Here is a 22,930-nt window from a genome sequence, read left to right on the forward strand (position 1 = left end):
CTTTGGTGTTTGATTTGGAAATGGTGGAAAAATCTGGAAACAAGTTAAATATACGTAACATATCTAATTTATCTCCAGCATGTACTAAAACCATACTTTCAGAAAGTAGTTTCACTTTTGAAATCTTTGGCTGTGTTGGCGTGTGAATAATTTGGTGTTTGTCTATTTCTAATTTAAATGAATATATTTGATCAAAGGCAGCGAATTACTCTTATCAGACYACTTAATATAATTTGTGTATTATGTATTTTAGTTGGATATGCCATATATAGCGTAGTAAAAACTTTTCAGAATGTAGTAGGAAGCACTTAGTAGATAACTTTCTCAGAAGGAGTCACTTTTTGTATACAAAACAGAACAGGAGGAAATCTTTAGCTGTTTTTTTCCATTTTGCATACAGTTTTAATGATATAGTAACTTATGCCCAAATGGATGTGGTTTGTTTGGGTTTTTTGTGCTTAGTCTGCTCATAACAGAATTGGAAAGGAGGTATTTTGGGACAGTGGTAAAAGGCTTATATGATTTTTCTCTCCTATATAGTGAATGCATTAGAATATAAATCAGCCTTTTCACCTCTGGACCCCACAAGGAGTGCAGAGATTCTCCCTATACTCTAGAAAATTTGAATATTAACTGGAATCTCTCAAAGAGTTAATCATCACTTCAGAGTAAGGAGAAAAGAAGGGAGAATACTTTTTGATCAGACAGGTGTAGTTTAAGTTCTCATCTGGAGATCTCATTTATTCTTTTTGAATTGATATCTTGGCGATTTAAACGCTGTAACTGCAGTTCCCACCAATAAAATTCATAGTGTGGAGAAACATTAATGCACATTCTGTTCCAGATGCTATATTGGAACAGATAATATCCACAGCAAAACTTGCAAGCTAATGTTCGCACCATTTTCAAAACTAGTGGACACTTCAGTCTATAAAATATGTACAAACTAGGGAATCTACCTGAAGTTTTAATAAATATCAAGGTATCTACCTGAAGTTGAGAGGCTGAGTTTTAGTGCAAGCTCGGGGTGAGCACAGCCTCCTATTGTGTGCTTCCTGAAGAATACTACTTAAGCATGCTCTAAATTTCCTGTGGATTTAAAAACCTGACTTCTAGATGTCTGCAGTATGATTGTTAAACAGGTTTCCCTTAGTCATGCAAGAGGAGCTGAGAGGAAGTCATTTGACTAAAACTGCTGCTGTTGGGAGGAGATAAAGCAACCATTTTGGGAATGCCTGTTTCCCCCTGATTAGCGGGGGTGCCTGGCTGACCTTCGTACACAGTCACCTAGCTTCTTTTTGCAGAGAAATTTAATTTCTCCATGCATTTTGGATGTAATGAAAAATAATTGGAACAAGAAAACTTCCAGTTGGGCTTTAAGAAAAAAGAARTTCTCAGCAAGGGTAATGAAGCACTAGAAGTAAAATGCATAGGGAAGTTTTGGAACATTCATCACTGAGTAGAAAAACAAATTACACATTCTTAGGAATAGCATAGGTATAGCTAATCCTGTTTTCAAACAGTGAAATGAAATAAATATAACTCTGGACCCCTTTCAGCCCTGTATTCTCTGACTCAGGTGTTCCCCCCCCTTAATTAGGTCTTGCCATATCTCCATAGCCTTATTAAACTTCTTGAAGCTTTTTATTAAACTATTTGAAGGTATTTTAAGGGGAAGAAAAATCCTAGCTACTGAAATTTTTCATTCAATTTGAGAATAGTCAGAGACATGCAGAAAGTTAGTATTCAAAGGCTGGTGGAAACAGGGTAGGTGAAGGAAATTGCAGCATTTTGTATCCAGGTTTTTAATATGCTGTTAATCCCATATGATTTTGGAAAGAAGCATGCTGTTTCCTGTGATATTTTCTTCCTTTCAGAAAAGATAAATTGTGCTTGCTGTGATTGAAAGCAAATAGATTGAGTTTCTTTTGAGACTCAAAACACACTTTTTCTGGTGAAAATACCAGATCTATAAGGTGGATATTTTTGATGAAAAAGTTTAAGTAAACAGTTATCTCCTTTAGAGATCACTGTTTTGTATTTTTCTAGTTCTCTCTTTTTTTCTCCTATTCATATATGGATGCATGTTCATGCATGCAATTTCTACTCCAAACATGCATATGAAGGGGATTCTTTTTAAATCTTTCTGCTAGTTTACTTTTAAGACTCCATTTAGAAGATAATGCAATATGCCACAGAGGTTTGAAACTAAATATCAGGCACTTGAATCYTGGGTATTTTTATATTAATTTTACTGCTGGGATAAGTTTTGATCAGATTCTAAATACATTTTTTGTCTATTGAAGTTCATAGCACCCTATTGATCATCAGCAGACTTAAAGTGAAGCCTTCAGAAAGGAGGAAAATTGTTTCCCAGTTCAAGAATGAAATAAGTTCTGCACAGCAGTAGGGAAAATGATTTCTAGTAATGCTTTAAGAATTGAAGACTTTTTATTACAGTATGCTTATGCCAGGTGTGAAACTCTGTTTTCTTGGTATTAAAAATAAGAAAAAAATAYCATGGGACAAAGAAGTGGTCATAGTTGGATTTTGTTTATATAGTTACTATTAGAACCTTTGTACAGGCTTGAGCTGTGGCTAAAACTTGAAACCAGCACAGATCTTCAAACCAGTTTTATTGGCAGGTTTTCATGGTACTGCTTACAAACTTAAGACAAGTGATTAAGGTGTAGCTGTAGAAAACTTAAGTCAAAAAATCAGCAAGTGAAACAGAATAACCATTGTGGGGAAAAAAGTAGATTAATTCTAGTGTGCTTGTAATTATTGTTACATCTTGTCATGTATTTCAATCCATTAAAAAACCTACTTGTATAAAGCAGTTTAACATAGTAATAAACTTGGTTTTCCTTTGTTTACTGCAAATTGTAGGAACATAGTAAAAAGATTCTTTGCAACTTAATGAGCATTGGCAAAAAGCAAGCACAGGTTTGTTCTCTGTTAGGAATTTTGCTTTTTTTTTAAAAGAAGCAACATTAACAAGTGTTAGTAAACTAGTAATGACAAAATACAGCTTYGTATGTAATCTTTGCCTTTCCCTGTAGTTAGAGGATGAAGAACGGCAACAAATGCAAGCTCGTTTGCCAGTTAAATAATTTTACTCCAACTGTTTTAGAATTACAGATAGCTAAAAGATTTTTTTTTATTTCAAACTTTGATTTCTGATATCAAAAAAAAAAAAAGGCCTATGCTCACTACTGCCCATCAGAAGAGTTTGGGATGTGGAAATAGCTCATGAGTAGCCTTATTTCCATGGACAGATTATAAGCATATTAGACTTGGAACGTTTGAAATATTCTATGTTTTTGTGTTTCAGCTGGGATTATTTTATTGCAACTATAAAGAGAAATACAAGTCCAACAGAATTATTGTGACCACTACATTAGATATCAAGAGGGTTTTTAAATAAAAAGTCTATTCCCTCCTACCCCCATCACCAAGCAACTTCTTCCTCCAGGTTTGTTATGAGTTCTGTTGTGGTTAGGAAGCAACCCTAATGGCTGCATTCTTTTTATGTAAATTACATTAATATACACTTATGCATGTGTATTTTCTCTCTCTCTTTCTTGTGTGTGTGTAAAGAGGATGAGTAAATAGAAGTAAAGAATATYTTTTAATTTAAAACAAAGATGTGGTTACACCAGCTTGTCAGACTTTATCTCATGTTTGGGAATGACTGTCATCTTTATGATAACCTGTATTAGTGTCAGATCAGGAAGTCTAAGTGGTTTGAAGGAAAAGGTAGTCTCCTTAATAGCTGAAGAGCATCATTTAAATTTTGGGTGGATGCAGACAAAAAGTAAAGGGCTGCATTGGTAGCTGCAGGAAACTCACACAAAGACTAAGTCATCTCTGTGTAGTAGATATATATTTCGTGTATATATATTTCATTTTACTAGTTTCTCCCCTGGCCCTCTCATTCCCCTTTTTTTCTTTCAGCTTTGGGAAGAAACTTATGCTATGGATTCCATAAAGCAATAAAAGGATGAAAATTATGGACACCTTTTACTGCTGTGATGTCTCACGGCTTGGGATAGACAGGAATTGCACAAATTATTTTTGGTTATTCTTACCAGATGCAGTGTGGGCCGCAAAGCTCAGGGAACTTGCCTGACTGACCACATATTCCTGGACAGGAAATCGTGATAGAAAAAAGAGAGAGTTAGATAAGGTTAGTCTTTAGAGGAAAAAAAACAATTAGGATATAGATAAAAGTCTCATTTGATGCAGTCCGTCTAGGAGCTGGAGATATATTTATGATGGAAAGGAAAGAATTTTGTGACCAAGCAGTGTGAAAGAATGAAAAGATGAAGAGTTTGATGTTGACCATATTAAGTTCACGTGACATAAGGCAAATGTTGGAGAGGCTTCCTAGGATGATGATTAGATTTGGATGGAAGTGAAAAGTTCCACATTGCTGAACTTAGATCAGATACCCATAGCAGAATTTTTATAGTGGATAGATACAAGTGAAAACTTAAGTAGTGAGATTTTTCTTCTGTTTATAGCTCATTTTATTTGAGATTTGTGAACTTGCAGTTTACAACTTTGCAGTTTATGCTTTTTCTTTCTTGCTTTCATTGTCTGCTTACAACTTGATGGACAAGCCCAYTGATTTAAGAGAAGAAAGCTGTTGTGAACAATATTAGAACATACTGTTGCCTTTCAGGAGTTGGGCAAATAAATAAGTATTAAATATCCACCTAATATTCTTCCAGTCACTTTGGATTTATTTTGAGTATTCCTTTAAAGAAAATGGAAAGGAGGGTAAAACTGCCATTGTGTTCAAATTTGAGTATAAAAACTCATTTTCCTCCCTCCCTGTACCTTATGGTATAGGAGGGGAAAGAGGAATTTATAATTGTATAATACACAACTGAGTTCAGGTGGTATACAAATCCCTTTTTTGATATAATTTTAAAATTTTAAATATCCTAGAAATTCCTCTAGTATGCATAGTCCATTAGAAACATGTCTGTCTTCTCACCRTTTTAAGTCTACCAAACATTGGAGCCATTATCAAAGTCACAGTTGTTTGAGTAGCAGGGATAAATGAAGAGGGGTAGATTGCTGTGCTGAGACAGGAGCAGAGAGGCATTAAAGAACTAGCTACTGAAATTTATAAAAACCAACAGTAGGGTGAGTTTAAAGAGCTTATTTTATATATTTTTTTTAACTACTTATCTAATTTTTCTTGAATATAAATCACTTTTTTTCCTATTTTGGAAAGATATCTGAATGTCCAGATTAAATATTCTTGTTAATAGAATAGCTGTCTCTCCTCCCTCTACTCACTTAACTTATACCAATTTTCTAAGTTGCCCTCACTTACTCTGACTGGAACATCACCTAATCAGGATTCCCATGCTTCGACCTAATCTACTCAAACTGCAGTCATGCAGATGATGATGATGTTTGCCAACTTCGTGTGCAGATGTGAAAATTTAAGTTGTAAAACTGAGTTGTGTAAGATCATTAATGAAGTAGCAGAAGTAGTTAGACACAATGTCCTTTGTTTGATTTCTTATGCTTTTGTGTAAAGTGTCTAAGATTTCTGATATCGGGTGTTTGGATATAGATCTTGTAAAAAGAGAAGACAGTAACCAATGAAAYGTTAGCTTCTCAACTTCTTATCGTCATTTCTATAATATGCTTACAGAACAAGATCAGATACTTTCATTCTGTTCTATCCAAGTTGGGTAAAGCCGAATATGCAACCTTGATATATGAGCATATGTATGCATAATAATTATATTCTTGGCTATAAAAAAGTAGCAAGGTTGGTTTTTTTTTTTTTTTTTTTTTTTTTTTTTTTTTTTTTTTTTTTTTTTTTTTTTTTTTTTTTTTTTTTTTTTTTTGCTCGTTTTAAGCCAGATCCTATGTGTTGTAGTCCTTTGCTTGTATAACCATTCTTATCTAATTTTACCTAGTTGGTTTCAGTAGCAATGTAATGCTTTATTTGTGGAATGTTCTCATGTAAAGCAGTAGACTCCAACCTATTTACTGTTTGCTTTATTTTTAAGTGAATACACCATTGGAAATGTCTGGATTCAAGCTAAATTTCTGAAAGCTTGAATTATTAGAAGGGAACTTCTGACTGTGTAAGGATATCCTTATTAGTTTATAAGTGAAACTAATGTCAAGTGTTCGCTTATCTATGCGAATTAACAGAAACTGTTTCTTTTATTTTATAGTGGCATTTATTTTCAACTGGATTGGATTTTGTTTATCCTTCTGTATAACAAATACYATAGCTGGAAGGTATGGTGCAATCTGTGGATTTGGTCTCTCACTGATCAAATGGATTCTCATTGTACGGGTATGTTTCTTGATTTATGCTGTATGTGCTTCTTTGTCTATAGACTGAGAGCATAAAGATTTATTTAAAAGTAGATAATAATGGAATTATAAAAACACAAAATATTTTAAAATTCTGTATATTAAAAAACTTAAATGTGCCCAGAATTGGCTCTGACTTTCCATTTCATCAGAGAATTTTCTATATTACTTACTAATGAAACTTAAGAGTATTTTTATCTGATTTATCATTTCACATTCTRGTGAAATTAGGAATGTAGAGTGACCCATTCTTTGAACAAGCATACAGGAAAAAATGGAGAAAGTACCAAGACAGTTTTGGTACTGTTCAGAAATACTGTCCTGTATGAACATCTAGGCTCTACCTATCAGAAGAATATTTCAGAAGTGTATTGCTAAACTATTCTCCCTTGAAGAATTTGGTATTTTCTCCTTATAAGATACATATATACTAAATCATGTCAAAATCAAACAGAGATTTTTAGAGAAGAGATTGGTCCTTCCTGGACATGCCCTGCATCCTGGCTGAGAGTGGGTTTTTTGGTTCCTTAGGGTGCATGGAATTCTTCTGGACCAGAGGTGATTCTGATGCATTTATCTGGAGTTCAGGGGTTGGGGTAGAATTTGTTTTAATGGGGGAGAAGACCTGAATTTTTCAATTGTATATCCATTGGGGTTATTTTCAACTTTTCTTAAGGCATACTAAGGAGAAGGCAGAACTTAATCATTGTGACAGTTTTATTATTGTCAAGCAGATGGGAATATGTTCTTTTCTTATAATAAACCCCCAAATTAGTATATATTAAACTTCCTTGAAGAATTACTGTGTTGTAGTTGATATTTAAATTCTAATATATTAATATATTGCCGATTTAAAATACTTGAGCTGGCCAGTTCAAGACCTCAGGACTGCTTTTTCTGTAGTGATTACCATCTCCCTGTGTTGTCCCCCTTTGCAAAGAGAAATTAACCCCCAAAGTTCATTGGGTGCATACTGACAATGTTGTCTTGTTGGTGATGCAGTGTGTATGCGGATGAAATTCTGTTCCTTTGCTTCGAGCTTCAGAAGGCTTGTATTGCCCTTTTTCACTTAGGGTCAGTGGTATGAAATACAATAGTGTCTAAACAATCCTGGTTCATGTGTATTCTCTCTCTCTCTATTGGTGCTTTTTTTCCCCCTTCTAGTAAAAGTTGATAAAAGTAAAATTTGGGGAAATTCTGCAACAATGATTTCTTTTGCATACAGAAAGTGTGAGAGTAGTACATACAAGCCAGTGATTGACTGCTGATTTAATAAACCTTCCCAATTAAATGGAATTATAAATTTGAAAGAAAATGGATTGGTAGGTATGTTTAAAGAACTTAAAWTACTGACTATAACGTGAGATAGGATTTTAGTAGTGCTGTGAATCAAATATCTGTTATTTTAATGAACTATGAAAATACAAAATGCTTTCTCTGCTGGATAGTGGAAATATTAGTATTTATGTGGGGGCAATATAAGTACTAATTATTTTAAATTGATTTAGCAATTCTGGTTTTTTTATTTATTTTATTTCATTGAATTGTTTATAGAAATGAATGTGAGTAMAGGATTAGGCCTTTAAAGAAAGCACGTGATCTGACTCTATAATAGAGAAAATATCTGTGGGTCTCCATACACAGTTACTTGAGGGGGAAAAAAAAGGATGAATTATGCTCTATTTTCATGTAAAATTTATTAAATGACACTGACGCTTATCTGGTTGAAGGTGTGGCCCAATATCCTCTTTTTAGAGTAAGCAGTGTCTGAATTACACAGTCTCTGGGTTGACACTACTGAAATGTGCTAGAAATGACAAATGGGCAAGTACTGTGGCAGGATGCATTATACATGAAAGCAGAATGGGAAGCGTAGCTGCTACTAAACAGGGTGTTTTATTCCTTCTGTTAACTTTTCACACATCTTTCTATTCCTATTTCCAATGTGAACTTTGGAGACATTTGATTAGCCTTTTTATCAGTGGAGCATGCAGTCTGGAGTCTGGTAAAGGCAAAGATACCTGTCTCCAATACCATCATGCCCTGCCCTCCAGCTGCCTCCCACATCACAGAGAGGACAAAACTGTCTACCCTGGTCACTAACAGGAACAGTTGAAATGCCACTTCAAGGTTCATTTAGCTGTGTTCAGCTCACTGCTGGGAACTGAATACTGGTTTGGAAATGAAAAGACTTTAATGAGTTGGGGGTCTTTATGGGGCTGGTATTCTTGGCAGCGATTAACAGTAGGGGGTATACAGAAGGTCAGAAGCTCTTCTTTTGAGGGGTCAGCAGAACATCCCCGTCTGATAAGATTAAACTAATGTGGCTTCTGGTGTTAATATCTGAAGCAGCAGGCTGCTCTAATGTGTTGGGATGGTAGGCATTGGGAAAAAATCGACAACAGTGATTCATTGTAATAAAGTGTCAGATGATTCCAGCAAGTAATACTAAGTGGTTTTTAGAGGATTTGAAATAACTTTGCTGAAGAATACAAATAACAGTTCCAGTATCAGGTGTAGTCTATTGCTGTACAAATACCAGTTTTATATTTTACCATAATCTGTTATTTTTATTCAAATGTGCTTTTTCCTCTATCCTTTCTATGTTTAAATAGGCATTAAATATGTCTTAGTCACCTATCTTACTGAAGTTAAGCCTTATGAATGTATTTCAGTTCTCAGATTACTTTACTGGATATTTCAATGGACAGTACTGGCTTTGGTGGATATTTCTTGTACTTGGTAAGTGGCAATTGAAAATATTTATGTTTTTATGTGGAAGTACTTAAAGACGAATTGTGCCTGTCACTTGTAAATAGTTCTGCAACAATTTAGCTGTATGTTTTTCTTTAACTATTGGTAGTTTTGTATGTTTCTTTTTATTTCCTTGGTGTTCACCAGCTTATTGGTTACTATCATGTTGTGTGAACTGCAGGCTGTTTAATTAACTTCCAACTCAAGAATTTTTTTTCTGCACATATGATTACGTATGTATTTGAGACTTGTAATTTGTATTTTTTACACAAACTGTATAACAACTGTTCTAAGAAACTGTACACCTCCAGGCTTTTTTGTGGAAAAATAGTAGAAATGAGTGATAACTAATGTTCATATGTGTAAACTTATAAGTCAAATTTTACATTTTAAGAAATGTGACTGATCCAAAGAAAGTGGAGTTTGTTGCCCTGTACTCAGGTCATGAAATGTCCTTTCCTAGTCCTATGAAATGCATACTACATTAGTAGTTACTCAGTCAGACAAGAGAATGGCTTCATGCTCTCTGATCACAGTGCTTCCATGATGTCAATTCTCTTTTTAAAAGTCTGTCTGCCTAGGCTCAAAGTCTTATGCACTTTTAGTTCTGTTCTTCTGTCATTTTTTTAATTATAATACCTTTTTCCTAATGTGGATTTTATAATTTGAATATAAAATCTGAAAAGCTTGCTTTTACTGGGGTGATGAATGCTACTATCCATTTTATTTTCTGTCCCTAGAAATTTAGTAACCTGCTGATGATTCAGTAGGTGGCAGTCTTTCCTTTTAGTCAATTGAGCTAATGGCTGAGAGCAAAGGATGAATGTTGAGTAAATTATAAAAGCTGAGATTTTGTTTGTGATTGTATAAGATTTCTGGCATTACTTGTGGGATAAATAGCAAAGTTATCTGAATATTTCTTCATCCTCCTTTTAATAATGCTTGAGGGCATTTGTCCGAGACTTTAATACTCACCTTACTCGACTGTTGTGTACTTTGTTGCTTGAAGTATACAGAAACTGCAAATTTTTAATACTTCACAGAACCACTCCCTTTGAATGCTTTCATACTCTATTTGAGGTGACTGCATTCGAGGAGCAAGTGAAATGACTCTTCGCACATACAACCATCTCCAGATAAACTTTTTAATTAAAGCAAGGATGTTATGGTACCTGAAAGTGGGGTTTAACACTCACTTTTATACAAGTATTTAATTCTTYCCCCAACATCTTCCTTCAACCTATCTGTCAGAGCTGTGCATTTGTAGTTCCTCTTTATACTAGCCTTCTGGGGCACTTGGCTCATTCAGAAGTTAAACTGCTTATTTAGGAAAGCCTTATTTTCAGCCTTGCMTATTTGAAGATCTTCTTTCTTTTCTGTCAACTCACTAAGTTTATAATATACCTTGGAATGAAAGGCATCATGAGAKATGCAATATATATCCAGCAAGTGACATTCCCTTGTCTTGTGAAATAGTGATCGAAATATGCCATTGACAATTTTAAACTAATGAAATGAATACACTGAGATTACTAGAATGATGCAGAAGAATTTACCCCAATAGAACTACTTAGTAGGACATGAAAGAAGGAGCATTATCAAGTCATGAGGGTTCTGCTAAACCTGCCAAATTGAGATCTTTATCTCAGTGTTTCAGACAACTTTCAAATTACAGGATATACTATTTAGTGTGTTCTGTTTCTTTAAAAATTAAYAAACCAAATTTGATTCTTTGTGTTTTGAATAGTCCGTTGACATACTTAACCCATATGTTGTCATCCTGTCTCTCTTGTAGTGTTCACCTGTTTCTGCTCCCTTCTTTTCTTTTGGAGCCTGGAAAATGTGCTCACACTCTATGGAAAAGTAAAATGATCTACTTATAAAGAGCTATTATGTACAGTAAAAAATGAAGAAAAAGACAATTCTAATTTTTAAATTTAAACGTTAGGCAGTGTTTCTTTTTGGGGAACACAATGAATAGCTCCTTACCCCCAAAGGAGAAATGTAAAATATGGATTGAACTTGGATTGGCTTTCCAATGTGTGTAATGCAACAAATATGCTTTCAGGCATTTTGAAAGCTGCCTACTCACCTTTTGCTGTTTCAGCTACTTTTTCAGCTGAACCTGGGGCAATCTCTGGTAATATCTGGCTAGCAGCTTTTGTTGTAGACTTCTAATTCAGATCTTACTACTTTTTCCTCTATGCAGATTTTGCATTAAGTGCAAAAATGTATTGGCTTAGGTCAAAGATGCAGCCATTAGTGATTCATTCATTCTCTGGCTTTTTTGTGTCCTAAAGAGGTTTAAAGAAGAAAGAAAGAAAGAAAAAAGATAAAAACATTTCAATAAGAAATTAGCATGGGGCAGGAGCAGGGAACAAGGTCTTGGTGAGGACAACAGAAGGTGCATCAAATAGCAAAGTATATATGTAAGAGTAAAGAGCTTATCAGGATGTAAGAGAAAATGARGAAAACTGAAATTTGTTGAACTTGTTAAGCTTTAGTTTAGATTTTCATTTGGAAAATTTTCAAGGATCAGTTACATGCAAACATATATCTGTCTTCAAGGTACCTACCTTGTCCTTAAATACAGATGAATCTAATTTCTGTGTAGTGATGCGCCTAGTATTGAGTCACTCAGCTCAGATTCAAGTATGGTTAACTCCATTTTCTGAGAAGCAAAGCTTATCCTAAAGATGTATATTTAACTTAAATGTGGGCTTTCCCGGTATGGATCAAACTGAGGATTAATCTTAGCTGGTGTATTCTTTTCTGCAAGAGCAAGCACTGTACAGATATGCTGTTAGAAAGTACAAGAATTTAATGCCAACATCTAAATAAATCTTGAATGATTAAAATTTTTAAATGTTAGCCACTGTGTTCTTTCTCTTTTTTTGCACATTTAATAATACTTTAGAACTACTATGTTTTCCTGATGCATGTCAAAATTAAAAATGAGTTATCAGATGCATAGCATAACATTTCTAATTTGGGAGAAACTAATGTGTATTTTTCTGCCCTGCCCTGAAGATGTGTTAGTTTTCTGTGCCTGAGACACTGGCAGTAGGCCCTCACTAACCTGTAGGGGGAGAGGGCCTGCTTAGGGCAGTGCACCTTACCTGTTCTAGGGTGAAAAGAATGTCCCTCTGGACTTCTGTTTCCCCATATGTGAAATTCAGATTTAGACACCCAACTGGGCAGATTAACATGCTGAATTTTACTCAGCAAAAGAAGAGTAGATCTAAGAGCTGTCTCCACTATGCAACATCGTAGGGTGTGTGGAGTGCCCCCCACTCCTTGGTGTGTGTGTTCAAATGTCCTGTGAACCTCTCAATGGGTAGAATGACCTTAACAATATATATGAGTGATTTCCTTTGTTACAACTGTAACTTCCATGTGGCAATTCTGTATCTCTTGTTCTTATAGTAGTTCAGTAAATTGTTAGAGCTGAAATATTTTTTCAGACATAGCTAAATTTAGATACTTAAATGTGGAGGTGAGCATAATAAATGTAGTCATAACTGATGTTGAGTATTCTTTGAATCAGCTAATGATTTTCCCTCCAGGACAAGTGTGTTTTACTGGATGGCTAAATCTCAAGCCGTCAGTTACTATAACTTGTTACTAGTTTGGTGCTGGAAYGCTCTGTACTGTCTTGTTTCTTTCTTTCTTTTTTTTTCTTTGATTAGCGATACATTCATAATCTTAAACATTTCTGAAGTACACCTGGGGTTTAGGCAGTCCTCTAACATAGTCGTAACTTCTAAAAAATTCTACTTGAAAATAGTATACATTTTTTTTTTAGAGCATTTATTCTTTTTTAAACATCTTTCATGTAATGCTTTTAGTGGGTGATAATTGAACCCAGAATGAGTAAAATTTCTGAAAAGCCTTTCATAAGAATATATTTATCATACCTGTAAGCTAAAAGCAGAACACTTGCCTATTGAATTTGTTTGTGAATAATGCATACAGGCCTTGCTGACTGTTTTTTAATATAATCAAKCTTTTAAAAATTATTTTGATAAATTAGGTTATTGTGTACTTTGACGTATTGGTGCRCTTCATTTTGTGCATTTCTGACATTTTCAGGACTCCTCCTGTTCTTTCGAGGATTTGTCAATTATCTTAAAGTCAGAAATATGTCTGAAAGTATGGCAGCTGCTCACAGGACAAGATTTTTTTTCTTGTACTAAAGGTAAGCAGTTTTTAGTGGTGAGATAATCTTATCTCTCCCAGGAAAACTCTTGAGAAGCAGAATTAAATATCAAAAAAATTCAGATTTCAGTCATGAACAAAGAATTTCTTATTATTGCATAGTTTCCAAAGATCTCTGCCATGAATGTTGCATATGTTCTATATATGTTTGGAAACAACTAGAATATCTTGAAATCATGCAGTTGAAAGTAAACCTATTTCCTCATTGTTACCCCCATTGTTACTCCATTGTTTCCTCCCTGAAACTAAAGTTCACAAATGAAAATAAAAATAAAATCTGTTCTTCCTAAGCAAGAAACAGTATTTGCTGCCCATCAAGATACTGTCCTTTGTGTGGGGAAACTGACTTTAGTAGTCAACTTGTCAGCAAGTTAGGAAGCACTGATCTGCCTGCATATTAAATCTGATTAACGTGGGTCTCGACATGCAAACAATKTAGATATGTATTGCCTCTCTTTACRTGACTGTCTTAAAATAGTCATGTACAAGGATGATTGTTGTGTATTCAGCAATGTGCTTTATATAACCATCASGTAGCTGACTAATCAGTCTGGCACATACCACTTTTAAAGTTCTTTTTTATCCATGAGGTGGATCTGCTGGACTTCACTATGTAACTTAAAGTAGTTACACGATTAGTATTTAAGTTTTTTAAYTTACCTGCATGACTAGATAAATTTCAATCCACAAACAAGTACTATAGCATCTTTATTACTCTGCAATTTACATAAAATGCTTAAATGAGATATTTGGCTTAACCGAGAAGCTATGTTTATTGTAATAAAGCAAATTTTCTTAACTTCTTTTTTTCAAGATTGGCCACAGGATCAATGCGAAGTTACCAGCAACACCTTATTGGAAGTCTGAAAAAAAATGATACAGTATTTACCTAGAAAGAATGGCTCCTTTTATTTAATACAGTGGTACACATTTAAACAAATGGCTAATGATAAATATGGAAGCTCAATACTTGCGCTATACTATAAAGTTCTTGATCATGGAATAAAACTGTTAAGTGAACATAACTATAATGTAATGTTTTTACTATGTGCCATTTTGTCCAAACTATGAAGTAAGTTCAAGTGTTAAATAACAGAATTATATTGCCTTTTAGTAGTCAACCTAAACTGTCTACATTACAGCATTTCCTTTTTACAGCAGTAACGTGTCTTTTGTTTTCTTAGCAATACAGTGACCTCTTCAGAATAAGAAAATCTGTAGAGTAGAGACTGCATGAAAACATATATTTATCTAAATGGTAGCTTTTAGTATAATAAAACATAAAAATATGACTTTAAACATAACTGTTGGGACTAGCTGGTATTTGAAAACTGGTATTTGAAGCTTGAAGGTATTAATGAGAATGTATGATGATGTAGTCTGCGATTCTTTCTTCTCTTGGTGTTAAATCTGCTTTAGGGCAAGATGCTAATGCCTTATTCAGTATCAACTGAAGTTAATGAGCTGTCCAGTCTGACTTCAGAGGCTTCTGAATTGGTCCTTTAGCTAAAAGCATTTCTCATCACTGTGCTGCATGGGCTGACAAGATTTGTGGAGTCCCTTTAGAGGGCTGGAAGCCTAAATATTATTTGTTGAAGTGTCTTAAGTATTAAATGTAAACAAGAAGTTCAAATTAGTTTCCACCAAGCTTAAGTGACTTTGTTTTTATGCAAACAGATAAGTCCTGCCCAATGACTACTAATTTTATTAAATAARTAACAAATGTTATCTCTAAAATTGTAAAAGATCCTCAAGTGTTCTTTCAGAATGTAACTTTGAGAAAATAATACTGAAACGTTCACTTTCTTCTGCCATCCTAGCCCATCCATCATAGCCAATACAGGGGGAGGGGAAGCTGCTCTTTTACTGCTTCTAGTTCTTACCTCAATTAGCAGTGTTGCTTACAGCTAATCACACTGATGAACTGAAGTACAATTCTTTTTTATCTCCAGACTGCATCGAACAGACATTCCTTTCCTATACCAGTGTGAAATTTCCAGATGATCTCTAACTCTCCAAATTAATAGAATAGAAGACTACTAAAAGCAGAAGACAAATTAGTGAAGATACAGCTTCAGAAATGAATGACAGGATGGTTTATGGTCAAGTGCCAGTTCTGGTCATTCGAGTAAATATTTATAATTACTGCCTTTTCTTTCAGCACATTTGCATATGTGCTTTGAGGATAGTATTGAAGTAAGAACAAACTATCTGTTAATATAGCTAAAGTATAGTCAGACTTGGCTAATCTATGCTTGTTATTTGAAAGATTTAAGTGATAATTTCTTTTACCGCATGTATGTACCACTGACTTATTGATCTGGAGTAAAAATAGAATACATCAAATGATTCAGATTAACYAAATCAGACACAAATTTTTATCTAATTTAGATTCACCTGATTGTGTAGAACTTTTAAGTTTACTAAAACCTGCCCTTGTTATCACAAGCTTGTATTCATCAATACTTCATCAATACTTCATCAAATTCAAACCAATATACTGGTTTGCTTAAAACTGATATATCACTTTGAGTTCCCTGTAAATAACTCTGCATAAATTACTGTTTAAATTACTTCTTAGGAAATGAGTCAAAGTATATTTTGTAACAGCGTATTCTCTAAATTATGCTTAATCTTCATATGAGCTACCTATATTTTTTGTTGTTGTTGATATGGCTGTTAAGGATACAGTTACTGTTAGGTAGAATTTTGGTTGTAAAGGCATTGAATTGTCTCATCCTAAGTTTGCTCACATGAATTTCTGTTAACTGGTTTTGGCTGAGCCTGAATGTCCTTATTCATATGCATAATCCTGTTAAAAGATAATATTTATTCATGTTAGCAGGGAAGGACAGTTGTATATCCTTAGTCCATGATTATGCAGTTGGGTCCTTGTAGGTGCACCTTTGTTCCTAAAACAGGGTATTGCACATGCATTCCCTGGTTTATAAACACTAGCTTTATTTAAAAGCCTTGAGTTCAGTACAAATACAACATCCCCTTTTAAGGTCTTCTCAAAAAAAAAGTTCATACAGGTATCTGACAGTGTGTGTTTAGAGTAAATACATTGTCATTTCATAAGAATAGAACAGTTTAAATCCAAGGTAATTTTGGAAATAATCTATTCCACCTGCCTATAAGGAAAAACTTCTTTACTGGAGAGTGACAGAGCACTGGAACAGGTTGCCCAGAGAGGTTGTGGAGTCTCTTTCTCTGGAGATATTCAAAGCCCATCTGGCCGTGATCCTGTCCAAGATGCTATAGGTGACCCTGCTTGAGCAGAGGGGGTTGGATTAGATGGTCTCCAGAGGTCCCTTCCAACCTCAACCGTTCTGTGATTGTGTGTGATTCTGTGATGAAGGGGGAAAAATCATATTTTTAAAATGCAAAATGGAAAAATTATGTTGCACTTCTCCCTGTACTCATTCAAGTTTACCATTACTTTCTTAAAAATATCATCTCTGAAGGGGTACTCTTTTCTGTTCATGCACATTGAATTTCCTTAAATGTTTGTGAAATTTATGCTTCTCCCTGAGTAGGAGAATACATCTCTCAGTCCTTTGTACAACTGGAATCTCAGTTGCAAAATACATTGGTTATTGGTTGCACCTTTGTGGAAGAAAAAGATGCAGATACTTTCCTCCATTTTTTTTTTTCTTTTCATATTAGAATTCTGCTTTTTTTATTGCTAACATTAAAAATGAGTTTTATGTTGTCATTAAGCTAGTGCTATATYCAATTTTGTATCTATAATGTTTAAAGTGCATATATAAACTGGTCACATTATTCATTTTCTTAATCTTTTCAGAGATATTAAAAGCGATTGTAGACTAACTTAAGGGACACCTCCACTTCTCAGCTTTTTTTAGGGAATAAAAATGTTTAGTACTATGTTCAATATCTGATTGGAATTTCCCTCTATACTTACCTGTTCTTTTTCTATGTTCTTTTGCATTCATTGTCGTTATAAAAAAGAAGCAAATAATAAAACATTGCTTTGTTTTGCTAATTAAGATTTCTGCTCTTTGGTTTTTTACACTTCACATTAACACAAATACTGCAGTGTGTAGTTTTCAATGTGGAATTGCAAAAATATTGGCTAAATGGATACTAACCAGTCTGTTTTCTTTTCCTTTTCATCTTGTGTTTTACTGGAGCATACTATAAAGATGTTTCTCTTAATGAGTTAATGAAAGTGTGCCAGGCATACAATATTGATTCTTTTCGTATATTTCTATATCTTATATCAGCAGGTACTATTTTCTAACTGTATGAATTGTTCCCAAATTAAATGGCAGTTTTCCAGTTGATTTATTTCCATTTGCTCCACTAAGACTTTATAGAATGCTTTATTCAGATATATATATTTTTTTCCCCTGGGCTAACTTGGAAGAATCCTTCAGAGAGAATATGTAGGGTTAAAAATGTACATGTTATCTAATCCTGTATAGTTAATGCAGCAGTTTGGTAGCCTGAAATCTCATCAGCAGGAGGAAGGGAATTGGGACACTGTTTTCAAAGACTGTGCAATCTATTCCAGATGTGTCAAATGCTGCATATTTTCCTTGCTATTTCCTGTGAGCTTGGTTAAGAGCAGCTGGCTCTGTGGTTTAGACACCTGGCCAGCTTTGCTTTGTGTCTTACTTGGAGAGGAGAAAAAAAGAGAGAGAAAAGGAAAAAACAAAAGAAAACCTCCCCGCCCTGGTATCACAGAGGACTTGACTGTAAAGGATTTTGTATGAATGCAAATCAAACTTTGAAGTCTGGAGCGTAATGGCAGATGGAGATTCCACTTAATTCATGTAACTTGCGTGTATTGAATGTATTGCATGAATTCTATAGGTTTTCCTTGCTTGTTTTCATTGATGTGGACACCACAGGAAGAGAGAAATCTTGAATATGATTCCAATAGTCTGCAGCTCTATTAACACATTTTGGAAATGATCTGTCACTAACTCTTCCCAGGCAGATGACTCTTCTGAGGAGAGAAGATTGTCTCCAATAATTTGCTTTGTCTCACCTGTAGTATGGATATGATCCTCATCCTGTAAAACACTTCAACTTTGTTTCAGCACTCTACTCTTCCTGGATTCCACTGACTTCCTGTTGGATGATGCTAACAGATGAGGAGAGGAAGTGGTTTTATTAATGTGCTTTCTTAACGTAAGAAGACTCTTTACTCTCTAGATGTGGAAGAGAGATTTCTCCCATAATATTCTGCATTAGTTCCTCTTGTGAGATTGTTAATATTGTTCACTTGCAGTTTCATCACATGAACATTCCCATTGCTTCTTGTACTTTTGAAGAAAGTGTGATTAATCTCTAGTCTTGGATATGGCAATATGTAGGGTTTGGATATGGCAGTCTGTCAACAAGGCAAAAATTCCAAATTACCTTAAAGGGTGATTAGAATATATGCATAGCTACCTGCAAACAGTCCAGTTCAATGTATTGTGTTTGTTYTGTAGTGTTATTTTCACCTACCCCAGGTTCTCGTGATTATCACCTTTTTCCTCTGAACTTCCCAGGATACTTAAACCTGATGTATCTTCTCTACTTACCTTATTCTTTCCACTTTCATGTSCCTTCTTTTTCTTATGTTTTTCTTGTCCACTCAGCAAGTTGTTCACTTATTTTTCATTATGCATGCCTGCAGAGACAGATGCCCATCCTTCTTAATTTGCTAGATTAGTGTAGGACTGAGTTCCAAATGCCAAGTTTCATATGAAACAGACTGCTGCTGGCATAATTTGTTTATTATTAAAATAAAGCAAACTGCACTTGCATATGTTCTTCAAATGAATAGTTTAATGTCATTGCAGCTGCATTGCTGGCCTGAATAAATACTTTTTTCCATTAACGTATCATAAATTCACTTCTGCTACTACTGAGATGAGAGCTCATCAGATGAGAACTCACTACTAGATTCTGAAGTTTTARGTGTATTTTCCATTAGTGTTGACTAGGTGTTTGAGTGAAGTCTGCAGATCTTCTGGATATGCTATTGAAATAAAGCTAGTGCTAGCTGTGATATAACTGTTAGTATGAGTGCCTGTGGGATTACTGTGCAGCTAGTCAGGTCTTCTTTTGAAGTCTCTCTGGCTGTTTTCTAATCACCAACTTCTACACTTGACAATATTCCTCGCATCTTTCTTAGAAACTCTTTATGCAGATTTTAGTCTTAAAGTATGAGGAATTGTTTTTGATAGATCAACCTTGTCTCCGTACTTCTCAGAACAGCAATGAACTTTTGAAGACAGCCCTATCATCTCACGTATTCAGAACACTGGAAATCACTTTTGCATATTAAATTGATAGACTGAATTACATTATATTTATTTGAAATGGAAATTAGATAAAATTTAAAAGTTGTTTCTTTGAATATAGTCTGGTACTGTAATTAAGGGGGAAAAAAAGAATCTTTTCTATAAGTTACAGGCAGTTCATGATAATATTACTTTTCTTTGAATTCTGAAGTGCGCTATTTTTTCCCTGAAAAACCAAGTTTTGCTGCTGTTGCTTTTTTTTTTGTTTGTTTGTTTGAATAGGAAACTCAACACACTTGCCAGTTCTGTTGGTATTCAATGTAACATGGGTACATGTTAAACACAAATATTACTATAATTCCATGATTAAAAACTTTAAATGTACACATTCAGGAGAGACTTAAATATCTGTTTCTGAAATCTGACTGAAAGTTGATGCAACTTGTTGGACTCAGTAGGTTACATATTGTTTAACTCAGGTCTGTACTTAACCCTTTGGTTAATAAGGATCATGAGTGTTGCTATGCAGTGTGCTGTAGGCATGTCATTGGATCAAACCAGAATTGCTGCATGTCTTTTACTGCATCTTAAGCCTAGACTTACTGACAGGATTAAGGACGGGAGAGAAACAAGGGAAGGAAGAGTGCTTGGACCTTTAACTCTGCTTTTGCAGCAGCTGCTATAGCAGTTGATTCTGGCACTGTGGTGTRTGAGCGTACTTGTGTGCATCGTTCCGTTTCTCCTCAGCTGACCAAGGCTGTGCCCAAGCCCTTTAGCATATATACTTGATCTGTGGAAATAGCCCTTAGTATTGCTTTTGTGTTCTGGAGACAACTACTGAAATAGCAAATTCTTACTTTAACAGAGAGAAGGATGTCCCAAAGGGCTGCCCACTAAGACACTTGGCCTAGTCTGGCCTATGAGAAATGTCTCTGGCTCTTCCCCTGCCCTGCCAGGCAGAATGTAATTTTCACCCCTGTTTTCAGTTATACAATCTGGCATATGCAGCCTCTTTAACTCTTGCAACAATGAAGTTTATATTAATGCAGAAATCAGTGTTGTCAACTATATATATTGTCACAAATCTTGTGATGTTGGGTAATCGACTGTTTTACTCGGTGTAGTGTCCACCCAAGCTTCAGTTTAGAAAGTGACAAACATTAAGTTCCCAGAATATGTTTTAAGGTCTGTTAAGTTGCTGCAAGATTTTTATGAACACTTGCTACTGATCTTACTGGTCACTTTCTACAACCACCTGGTATAGAGGGCAYGATGATTCATGGCTGAATTCTTAGGAACTGTTATTTTGCTTACAAAATTTGCACTGTGTAAAAGAAACTTCTGCTTACTAGAAATATTTCTGTGTGTGTCTATCTGTATCTATCTGAACACTTACCAGTTCTATAGTGTCTAATATCATACACGACTTAAGCGAACAAAAAGTTTCAGGTAGCATGTTAACATTTTCTTGTTAGAATGGTTGTTCATTAGCTTCTAACTTCATTTGATTTTTATATTTGTTTGAAGATTTTCCTTTGGGGGTTCTAAAGGACTAAAGGATGAATGTTAGAGCTCTTAAATACTGGTCACTTAGATTACTCATAGGAGACTCTGCTGCTTTGAACTATGAATGTAAAAATTACTTAGGTTTCATAATCAGTGAATTGTGAAGAATTTAAAAATCGAATTGATCCAGAGAGCATACCCAAAAGAGTAAAGTAAAAGAAATTTTTTTTCTTTCAGCTTTTTGACTTTAAACGCAGCAAGTCCTGCAAAAATAACTTCAGTTCTGCAAGGTCTTGCCTTGCAAATCATCAGCATTAATAAAAACTCAGCAGAAGAAGCTGTGCTTCCAATCAGTCTTACAAATGAATTTGTATTTACAGTCTTCCCAAAGTTAATGTGTTTTATCTGTCTATCTGCCTAACTGTCTAGCTATAAAAGGCCTACAGATAAAATTCATGATTTTGTAAATGAAGGCAAATGTCTGTTCTGTGAAAAGAACTAACTTTTATACACCTGTCATTTTCTGAGAAATGTTTTTGGTAGCTTGTTTTTCCCCATGTTCAGACCCTATAAAGGATTGTTGTGAGGTGAGTGCAGTTCTTAAGWCTGGGTATATCTGATAACTTAGCCAAATCTGTGTGGTGCTTGATGCATAATTTTTGCTTTCCACCAATTCTTTTGAAGAGCCATGATGCGGAGAAGGACCTTTGGCTTTGACTTTATGCTATGTAGCATAAAGTATAGGATGATCACTTTTAGAATATGGAAAACTCTAATGCAAAAGCAGATGTTTTGTTCTTTGCTTTCAGAATCAAAGAACTTGGAAAATTCCTTAGTTTGCTGTCAGTAAATGTTACACAAAACACTTATTACATTATTTCCCTGTGGCTTTTAAAAACTTTTTCTCATGACAATAGTTTGGCTCTATATGTGCCATACATAGAATTTGATTTGTTGTCTGTAGCCCATACCTGTAAAGTGACCTATAAAGTGTATTTTATATACACACAGTATACATTTCTTCTCCAATGACATCAAGAGGAAAGATGATATGCATTAAAACACAGTAAAACTGATGAGTTTTGCTTTGTTTGCTTGAGAAGTTTCAGCAGATGATTTACTACTTCTGTATCTCAGCTGTCAACTGTAAGATACAAAGAGAATGATGATGTTTGCTGCTTTTTTTCTCCATTTTTTGCTATTCCAGCCTTTTGAGGCTTGTGTTAACCCTTGTGCAGTGCTTGGCATATTCCAGCTCCACATGTTTTTTAGAGATTCTAATTATACAGTTGTGTTACAGAAGTGATTAAGCACCTAGTGCATGTTATTTTATCCAGATTGGGGACTCATGAAGCAGATACAGTGGAATCTGTTAGTATTAGTACTCCTAATTAGTTTGAAATTGGTCAGCCCTTCAAATTAAAATTACCATACAGTTAGACTACATCTGGATATTTGAGAATTGTCTGCATTACAAATCAGTGAGTGCCACAGGCAGACCCTRGTGCCGTTTGGCTGCCAGCTCTGTACTCAGCAGTTTAGTCATGGCAACTATGTGGCAGTTAGGTTTAGGTTTGAGTTTGGAAATGGTATAGCTGCCTCTGCATGTCATACGTACTCAGCTAATAAGCCCTCTGTACCTGCGCTAGCTGCATACAGAGCCATCCTAGGCTTCTTGTCGTATGTCTCTGATATCTGAACTTCTGGGAAATATCATTCAGAAATTTCAGTGTTGAACCAGCTTGGGTCTGACATGGCTGGTTCCAGCTCAGGTCGCCCAACTTTGGTCAGACTCTAGCTTATGCCTTTTGGACCACTCTGAGTGCCAG

General features: G+C 34.9%; 1 protein-coding gene across 2 annotated transcripts in view; it reads left to right on the forward strand.

Moving 5' to 3' along the window:
* The window catches only part of NDFIP2 (Nedd4 family interacting protein 2), a 47,106-nt gene extending 29,768 nt beyond the window's left edge, over positions 1 to 17,338 (forward strand). The window contains exons 5-8 of one of the 2 annotated variants that reach the window (XM_085309543.1): positions 6,213 to 6,337; positions 9,033 to 9,099; positions 13,204 to 13,309; positions 14,144 to 17,338. In XM_085309543.1, the coding sequence (XP_085165669.1) occupies positions 6,213 to 6,337; positions 9,033 to 9,099; positions 13,204 to 13,307 (296 nt within the window). In that variant the 3' untranslated portion in view covers positions 13,308 to 13,309; positions 14,144 to 17,338. The remainder of the gene's footprint in view (positions 1 to 6,212; positions 6,338 to 9,032; positions 9,100 to 13,203; positions 13,310 to 14,143) is intronic. The other variant, XM_085309544.1, reaches the window with a different exon arrangement.
* The last annotated feature ends 5,592 nt before the right edge of the window (positions 17,339 to 22,930 follow it).

Source organism: Rhea americana, unplaced genomic scaffold (assembly GCF_003343005.1).
Source record: "Rhea americana isolate MKP2758 unplaced genomic scaffold, rheAme1 scaffold_3, whole genome shotgun sequence".
NCBI classification, from domain to species: Eukaryota; Metazoa; Chordata; class Aves; order Rheiformes; family Rheidae; genus Rhea; species Rhea americana.